At 61.4% G+C, this 8,118-nt stretch overlaps 2 protein-coding genes across 2 annotated transcripts in view; both read right to left on the bottom strand.

Moving 5' to 3' along the window:
• Positions 1–327: 327 nt before the first annotated feature.
• Positions 328–6,107, bottom strand: LOC109529770 (cyclic nucleotide gated channel subunit beta 1). Its single transcript, XM_019893201.1, has 16 exons — positions 5,866–6,107; positions 5,645–5,796; positions 5,325–5,516; positions 4,522–4,730; positions 4,359–4,409; positions 3,932–4,018; positions 3,786–3,850; positions 3,608–3,730; positions 3,124–3,265; positions 2,889–3,048; positions 2,702–2,799; positions 2,532–2,615; positions 2,336–2,454; positions 1,083–1,229; positions 821–1,007; positions 328–553 (listed from the first exon to the last, which is right to left on the bottom strand). Exons 1-16 carry the CDS (start codon positions 6,105–6,107, stop codon positions 407–409), a joined length of 2,205 nt encoding a protein of 734 aa, XP_019748760.1. The 3' UTR covers positions 328–406.
• A 381-nt stretch (positions 6,108–6,488) lies between these two features.
• Positions 6,489–8,118, bottom strand: part of LOC109529769 (uncharacterized protein CG45076-like) — a 17,494-nt gene continuing 15,864 nt past the window's right edge. The window contains exons 8-11 of the mRNA XM_019893200.1: positions 7,548–7,599; positions 7,014–7,090; positions 6,842–6,924; positions 6,489–6,765 (exon numbers count right to left, since the gene is read on the bottom strand). Coding sequence (XP_019748759.1) covers positions 6,639–6,765; positions 6,842–6,924; positions 7,014–7,090; positions 7,548–7,599 — 339 coding nt within the window. The 3' untranslated portion in view covers positions 6,489–6,638. The remainder of the gene's footprint in view (positions 6,766–6,841; positions 6,925–7,013; positions 7,091–7,547; positions 7,600–8,118) is intronic.

Below are 8,118 nucleotides of genomic sequence, written 5' to 3'. Positions count from 1 at the left end.
TGTGGGTGAGGAAGACGAGGTCGCGCGGCGGCGGCAAATAGTTGTTCCGAGACGAATCGCGAGATGCGGTAGCCCCGGGCGGGACAGGTTAGGACAGCACGGGACAGACCGATAAGCAAGGCGCCATGGCGGGGTTTGCGGGAAAGCGTATTGTCCCGGCCCGCTCGCCCGCTGGGAAGCCCCTTACAAAAAAAAAAAAAAAAGTCCCCAATCCAACGGAACCTGTGGGTGAGGAAGACGAGGTCGCGCGGCGGCGGCAAATAGTTGTTCCGAGACGAATCGCGAGATGCGGTAGCCCCGGGCGGGACAGGTTAGGACAGCACGGGACAGACCGATAAGCAAGGCGCCATGGCGGGTTTTGCGGGAAAGCGTATTGTCCCGGCCCGCTCGCTCGCTGGGAAGCCCTTTACTCGGCATCTTCCTCCACCTCCCTTTTCTCCGCTTCCCGGTCCCCGGTGGCCGCCGCCCTCGCGTAAAGAAGCTCCTCCCCTTCCGTCGGCGACGTCGTGGCGATGACCGACGAGTGGCCCGCGGGCAAGGGAGAGGGCGGAGGCTGCAAAGAGCAAAAACAACAGAGGCGCCGTGTCCACACAACTTTCTGTCCATTTCTAGCCAGCTCGCAAGCTGTCTCCCCGCTCGCCCTCCCGCTCGCTTGCTTCCCGGACGCGACCGGCTGACTCTTAAAAGTCCTCCGGTGAGCGGCGTCTATCGAGAACGGCCGTTCGGCAACATGACGAGCGACTCGGGGAGCGGGGAACGTGCCCGACGCGTTCGGCCGTTCCCTCGCTCCCCAATCGCGACAAGGGGCGGCGATTCCCACCGTGCGCCGAGGCGGGCCGCAGCTCTTCTCGAGTTTGGCCAAGGTTCCCGCCAGTCCCGCCCGCGCCGTCACCCTCATCGCCGCCTTGAACATTCGGGGCGTGTCGGGCGGGACCGGAATGAGCTGGGGCGGGTCTTTGCCGCTTCCCTTTTCCCGCGGCTTCTCGTCGTCCTTTGTCAGCATGGTCCTGAGGGACAACACGCAACGTATGAGGCGGACTTCCCGGCCGGCCCGGGGCGGGGGGGGGGGCTTTCCGGCTTACTTGGCCTTCTTGCGTAGAAGTTTCTGGGATTCCGGATAGTGGACCAGGATTTCCGCCAGGTCCTTTTTGTCCAGGATGAACAGGTTGGCGAATCCGTGCGCCTTCACGTTGGCGGTGCGCCGGTTCCCTCCGCCCCCCGCCAACAAACTGAGCGACGGGAGAGCGCAAGGTCGGCGCCTCGACTGCCCGTCAAACATCCGCGTCGACTTCTCCCTCCCGCGCACGTCGACTTGGAGTGGATGTCTTTGTCCGCAAACGTCGAGGGGGAGGACTTCTTCCTACTCCCTTTCAACTTGTAAAGCGCATTGAACTATGACACCGACTTGATTTTTTTTTCTTTCTTTCTTCCAATTTTTAGCTTGACCTCGTCTTGTTTTCCTACGTTCCGACCATCCGCCCGCGTGGCTCCCGGATCTCGTTCTCACGCCGACCGCCAGATGAAGGAGCATCTCGGGTGTCTTAAAAGTGCATCAAGGCGCAACCATCGAGAGGGCATCGGGGGAATCGTGACTCCAACCCAGGAATGGAAGGGCGATCGATTTCCTTGGAAGGAGTCTTTTCGCACCTCGGATCATAAACCGAGCGGGACCTCGATTGGAAAGCCTCGATTTTTGTCATCTTTTAGTCTCCGAACACGTACCGCACGTTGACCCGCGGATGGCGCGGCGCCAGCGAGCGACTCGTTTGGGTCGACAGTCGGCGATTGATTTGCGTATCGAGAAGGGACGCTCCTCTCCGGACAACACCGTGTCGGGGAGGACGGCCGCGGTGCTCTGAACGAGCTGTAAAAAGAAGCCATCTGTGGCAAAGTCGAAGACGAACGGTCAAATAGTGGAAACGTCCCGACGTCGCCGCCCTCCGAGACGCCCTCGGCCGACGGGGAGACCCCGTGGCCGCAAGACGAGCGAAGGACCGATCGCTCTGCGAGCGACTGGTATGCGGGACGAGCGCTTCACGACAGGCACCGCGCCAAGCGAGGACAACTTCCTGTCGTCGCTCGCCCCCGCGGAGGGGCCATTGGGAGGAAACTGCGCAGCCAGAATTGACAACCCGAGATGAAAGCTCAAACGGAAAGAGTCCGCTCGTCTGGACTCGGCGTTGACAGATCCATCGGTCACGGAAATAGAGACGCGATTGGGGGGGATCTCCGCGTTCAGCCCGCGCGCATCGCTCTCAAGTGGCGGACGTCAGCCATCTCCGCTCGCCGTCGCAGACCGCGCTCGAGCCTCGGCGCGCTCGTCGCGACGACTGACCTGATCTCGCCAAACACCGAACCCGCTCTGATGGTGACGAAAACCGTCCCGAGGTCCGGACCGCCCACCACTTGGACCTCGCCCTGCTTGATGATGTACATTTCCCTGCCGATCTCGCCCTGCGTCACAGTCACGCAAACATGAGAACGCAAAGACTCGTTCCCACGCACAGAGAAAAGCAGCAGCGGACACTTGCCTTCTTACACACAAAGTCTCCCGGCAGGTAGACGACAGATTTGAGTCTTGTCAGCATGTCAAACACCATCTGACGATCGCAACCCTGACGGGCACGCACGCACGCACGTTTGATCAATGCTTGCCGTCTACAAGCGCGGGCGCGCGTCTGCGATCTCGCGAGCCGCCGACCTGGAACAGCGCCACTTTGCTGACGATGGAGTAGTTGACATCCACGGCGATGTCCAGCCTCATCTTGGCAGGAAGCTGCAACAGCAACTCTTGCTCGTCTACACAACGCAACGCAACGCGCGCGTGACCCAAACGCATACAAAGACCACGCGACGCACGGCGTGCCAAACGTGTGGGGTGGCATTACCCAGCATGCCTTGGCTCTTCCACGTGTAGTCGTACCAGGTCTTGATGCGGTTGCGGACGGCCTTGGGAATCTCGTACGAGTTCATGTATTTGGCGGTGCCGTCCACGCAGGCCCGGTAGTAGTTCTCGCCGGCCGTGGCCGCCCCCACCACGTCCCTCATCTGGGAGACACGGTCACGGCTCGGCGTTAGGGACCGTACGGGTCCGCCGCGTCGGGATCCTCGGCTGCGACCCACTTGTCCGATCATGATGGAGAAAGCGAAGACGCCCACAAAATAGTTGACGAGCTGGAAGCAGATCTCGAAGACGGTGGTCGGGTCCGGAAGCCCGCCGATGGTGATCAACGTCTTCACCGCAAAGTAGTAACAGCGGACGTAACTGCGCACGCAGGGAAGCGAGGCGAGGCGGCTCCGTTTATTTCACACTCAAAAGTGCTTGGAGCGCAAGCAAAGACACCGCACCGGCGAGCCTTTCCAAACAGAACGCTAAACGGCATTCAGAAGCAAAGTGCGCGAGACAAAAAGTATCACGGTCAAGGTGCACGCTATCACAATCAATGCTAACAGGCTACACGCTAAGAGGATACATTCCAACCGGACGTGCGCGGGGGTCAAGCGTCATGCTAACAGGCTACATGCTGAGAGCAGATGTAAGCTCGCGCGCGGGGAGGTCAAGCGACACGCCGCCGACGGGAAAGACCGGCCGGGTCGATCTCCTTACGCGTTGCCATTCCCGTCGTAGACCCACTTGGTGGAACCCAAGCCTTGGTAGTCGGAGCCCCAGTAGAACAGGCACGCGTTGACGTGCAGGGAGTACAGCAGGTAGGTGGAGGTCCGGATCACCCTGACGCGAGCCCGCGTCAGTCCGTCTCCCAGAAAGCAAAAGCCGCCGGCTTTACCTGTAGATGTAGGCCTTCTTCATCACCGCTTCCATTCTGTCATTGAACTCGAAGAAAACGTGGTACTGAGAGAGACGGGCCCGCCGTTAATCACTCGGGTCTCCGGTCAGACCGGATGATCTCCGAAAAACAAAACAACTCGACACCTTGAGCAGACGAGGGAATCGGAGCAGAGACGTGACCCCCGTCCAGTAGTAGAGGATTTCCATGGGGAACAGACTGATGACGTCCATCTGAAGAGGACAGCAAAGCCATCACCCGAGACCGCCTCTGCACGGGGACTTGACCGCTTCTAAACGGGTTCTGGTGCGTCTTCGGAGCGCCTCGAGGGTCGCGCTCGGCCGCTTCTCGGCCGTTTCCGCAAGAGATGTGGATTTGTTCTCGCCCGGGCCTCGAATGGGTCTAGCGTGCCTCGAATATTTCTTGAGATGTGTCCCCGACTTGTTCTGAAGTGACGCCAGCCGATCGCTTGAATGCCTCTCGATGATTAGATCGATACTAAGGCGGTTCCATCTCGCCCCTCGAATCCCTCGAGTCGTACGTTAGCGGATCCAAAATAGTCGGGGAACGTACCTTGAACCTGTCGGTGGTCATGTAGTTTTCTTGCATGGCTTTTCGGTCGCACTGAAAGGGAACGTCACGGATGCGGTTAAGAGGCGGGAGCGGGCGGCGCGGGAAGAAGAAGAGACAAAAAGACGAGACGGCAAGTTGTCAACTTGCGTCTTTGCTCCCTGACCACGATGTCCCCCCTGCGGACAAACTGCAGGCGGGGCTGGAAGACCAGGATGTCGGTGATGTAAATGAGGTCGCAGGCGTAGTCGACCAGAAGCCACAGGTGGAGGTTCTCCGGGGTCTGGTAGGGAAAGGCCCAGCGGACGGGTATCAACCAAACGTTCCAGTTCCAGGCCGCGACCACCAAGAACAGCCACAGCACATAGACCAGGTCTGCGGGCCCACACGGCATCTCGTCACACGAGGAGTCCGACTCGCAAATCGTCGTCCGCGCCGGAATGAAAATAGGGAGACCGGTCTCCCCGAGAGAGGTCGTCGCTTCTCTCCGGAATGCCTCCGGACCTCTTTTGGACGGGTTCTCGAGCGATTCGAGAGTTTCTCAAAAGTTGTCATCGATCGGCATCAACCGAGTTCCAGCTCGTCGACGGAATGCCCGCGGGCGGAGTCGTTGTGGGCCGTTCTGAGTCCGTTTCAAGAGTCGGTGGAAATTTGACCTTGTCCGGCCCGCGTCTCGGATGCATCGAGAGCTTCCCGCGCTGATGTGAAAGTCAAATGGAACTTCTCTCTCGAATACCGTTGAAGTTTCACCGTGGCACCGAACGAACGGTTTGCTTTCGACCGGCGCTTGTTATTCGGCCGCTCGCCGTCAACTGAAAACGACGACGCGGTCGCTCGGGGCTCGGACCCGTCGTGGCTCGGCTTCAGAAAACGGCTCGGCCGCGATCGCTCGTTACCCGAGCGACCGCGATGTCATTTCCGCTCGACGGCAAGTTTTCTGAAACGTCACTCGGCGCGCTTTATACAAACCGGTGAACGGGTCGATGCTGGAGGGGAACCGGAACTCCGCGACGGCTCGGAGCCATTTGGGCACGGCAAGACGTTTGGGAATTTGAACGGGACGTCCCAGAAGATGAAAGAGAAGAAGGGCCTCTTCCTCTTCCTTTCCGACGGCGGGGCCTTCCGTCTCGTCTTCTCCGGGCGGCGGCGGGGGAGGCGGAGCTTTGCCGGAAGCAGAAGGCACGCGACGAGGTCAAACGCCGAGAGGTGGCCATTTGGTCGCGAGTCGAAAAGTAGCCCGTCGTCGCGTGAACCGTTCCCGACATGGCGGCGCCGACGTTCGGACTTACAGGCGGCGGGACTTTCCCGGCCCTCCGACTCGTCCGGATCGAGCAGGCGGTCTTTGCGGCGTTCCGTACGATCTTTGAAGAGCCCGACCAGCTGGCCGAGACGCTCCTGGACCGCCGCGCTTCCGACGCTGGCCGCCGACGCCGGACGGACGCTGGCAAAGAACAAAGGGGGCGTGAGCAAAGGCGGACGAGCCCGTCTCCCGCGTGACGCTTCTACTCACGCCGCGGTCAATAGGTCCCCTCGACCGGACCGGGACCCGAGTCCCATCTTCACCGACTCATCTTTGTCCTCATCCACGGCGAGATCCGCCGTCCCGCTGGGACGAGATCGCGACAGAGAGCTCGAAATCACATCGCCGTGCGTGGATATACGACCGGCATCTCTCGAGACCGGCACGTGCGCGTCAACGACCGTTGGCGTGGCGGCCGGCTTCCCGGGAGCCGTCCGAGCTCGGGGCGCCATCTTCGGGCGGGCGCCTGCTGAGCACCGCGCAACGAGGGAGTCTTTGTTGTATCCTGAGCGCGCTTCTCCCGACGGCGCGACCTGGATGGACTCGCCGGTGGAATTTGTTGGGTGAGCGGGCCTCGAAGCCTCAAGTCACCGCCAGATCGATTGAATTTTCCGAATCCGCGGTCGTCAAGCGACGGACTCGCTTCGGAAGGTAATCGCTGCCCCCCTTTTGTCCCAGAAAAGAAACAAAGCGACCGGCGCGACATTGGCCGCGACGCGTTTGCTTTCGATCGACAGTCGCGGCGCGACGCGACTGTCGCTGAGGCCGCTCGGCGCGTGGCAGCTTTGCCCGCGCACGGGAAGAGTTTTGCACGTCAATGTCGAACACCTTTCATATTTGGCGGGCGGGGATGGATCGGGACAGGCAGCGGACTTACTCGGGCCGGTCGTCGCCGTCGTCCTCCAGGATGTCGGGAAGTCTGTCGGGCGTCCGAGACAAAGCGGGTTACGCTTCCGCCGGCTTCGAAGCGGACGAGAGGCCACTCACGGCTGGGCGGCGGGCTCGAAAGAGGCGCAACGTTCCGGTAGCAGCCGCCGAACGGCTTCCCGCGCCGCCTTCTCGGCCGCGTCCTCCGCCGCGCGGGCGGCCTCTGGACGCCGTCGCCGCAGCCTGCGCGGCGAGCGCGTATTTCACCGCGTGCCGGAGCGAAGGCGGAGAGACGGAAGCGCGCGGCGCGAGCTCCCACCTTTCCTCCACGTGAGCCAGGAGCGCCTCGCCGGCATCCTTCTCCATCTTCTCCATCGGCGGAGTCCCGCGCCGGACCTCGGCCTGCCAAGACCGGGTGACCGAAGCGCGGCGGACGGTTCGCGACTTGAGCGCAAAGACGCGCGGGCGCTTTTTGGGGGCACGCGGCTCACCTCGTCGCCCCGTGCCATCCCGTCGGCGTCTTTTGGCGCCGGCTCCAAACGTCGCGGCCGGCTTTCCTTTCGGGTGGCTAAAAGTCAAAGCGGGAGGGGCATTTTACGTCCTCGGTCGTGACGATCCTTCCCCGAATGACGAAGACCGAGTCCGTGTTTGGTTCCTTGTCCCGTCTCCCCCCAGCGTGCCCGCCTTTCCCCATCGGCCGCCCCGCACCTGAGCGGCGCGGTTCCCGCTTGGACATGTTCTCCTTTCTCAAGTCTGACCCCCCGCCGCCCCCGTGACGCGAACGCTCTCGTTCGTGTTCCAAGAAGAGTGCTTCTGGAGGGCGCGGCCCAAAATGGCTTCCGGCCCTCCGTTCGGCCGTCTCCCGCCGATCCGTTAGCTGCTCAATGCACTTTGTCGCGCCCGTCTGGGAAAAGTCGCCGCGTGAATGATGTTTTGCCGGCCGACGATCGGACTAGCAGCTAGCCTAGCCGCTAAGCGAAACGGCTTCGATCGGGCCGAAGCGACGAGACAAAAACGGCACTTACTCTCCCCGACGTCCGCTTCCTGCAGAAAGAAAAAGGATTCCTTGAGCGGTGGCTGAGACGGGGCGAAAAAACAAAAACAAAAGCCAACAACATTGCTCAATTTCACAAGAAATCAATCAAGTGTCCCATTTTAGCTTCGACTCATGCAAACGATGGATCGAGCGCAGCTTTCTTTCCGCGTCCGTTTCCGAAAGTGGCTTCTTCCCATTCCCCCAAACGCGCTCACGAGGTTCACCGAGGACTCCGGCCGGACGGCAACGGGGAAGCATTGAAAAATGCTCGGCGTGACGTCCCGGAGGTGCGACCGGAAGGATTATCGGCACGCGGTAAGAAAGCCGACGTCACGGTTGTCCCGACGGACCGCTTGAAGTCTCCGAGCTGCCCTCAGCGGATGCGCTCGAGCGACGTCCGTCTAATCGCGCCGACGTGGCGCTTCCGCGAGGGGGATCGAGTCGGCTAAGCCCTCACCAAAACGCTCCGTCAGCAACCGCGTCATTGAGCGCGGAAGGCTCGGACGCCGCGAGCGGCGCGCTCACCTCCCGGCATGTCGGCCTGGGCAACATGCGGCCGA

Source organism: Hippocampus comes, unplaced genomic scaffold, assembly GCF_001891065.2.
Source record: "Hippocampus comes isolate QL1 unplaced genomic scaffold, H_comes_QL1_v1.1 scaffold378, whole genome shotgun sequence".
NCBI classification, from domain to species: domain Eukaryota; kingdom Metazoa; phylum Chordata; class Actinopteri; order Syngnathiformes; family Syngnathidae; genus Hippocampus; species Hippocampus comes.
Note: the sequence above shows the minus strand (reverse complement) of the source record. Positions and strands in the feature narration are given on the sequence as shown.

Coding starts and splice junctions, on each gene's coding strand:
- LOC109529770 (XM_019893201.1), bottom strand. CDS start 6,107: ATGGCGCCCCGAGCTCGGACGGCTCCCGGGAAGCCGGCCGCCACGCCA. Junction 3,266..3,607: donor TACGACGGGAATGGCAACGC/GTAAGGAGATCG, acceptor CTGCGTGCGCAG/TTACGTCCGCTGTTACTACT. Junction 2,800..2,888: donor GAAGAGCCAAGGCATGCTGG/GTAATGCCACCC, acceptor TGCGTTGTGTAG/ACGAGCAAGAGTTGCTGTTG.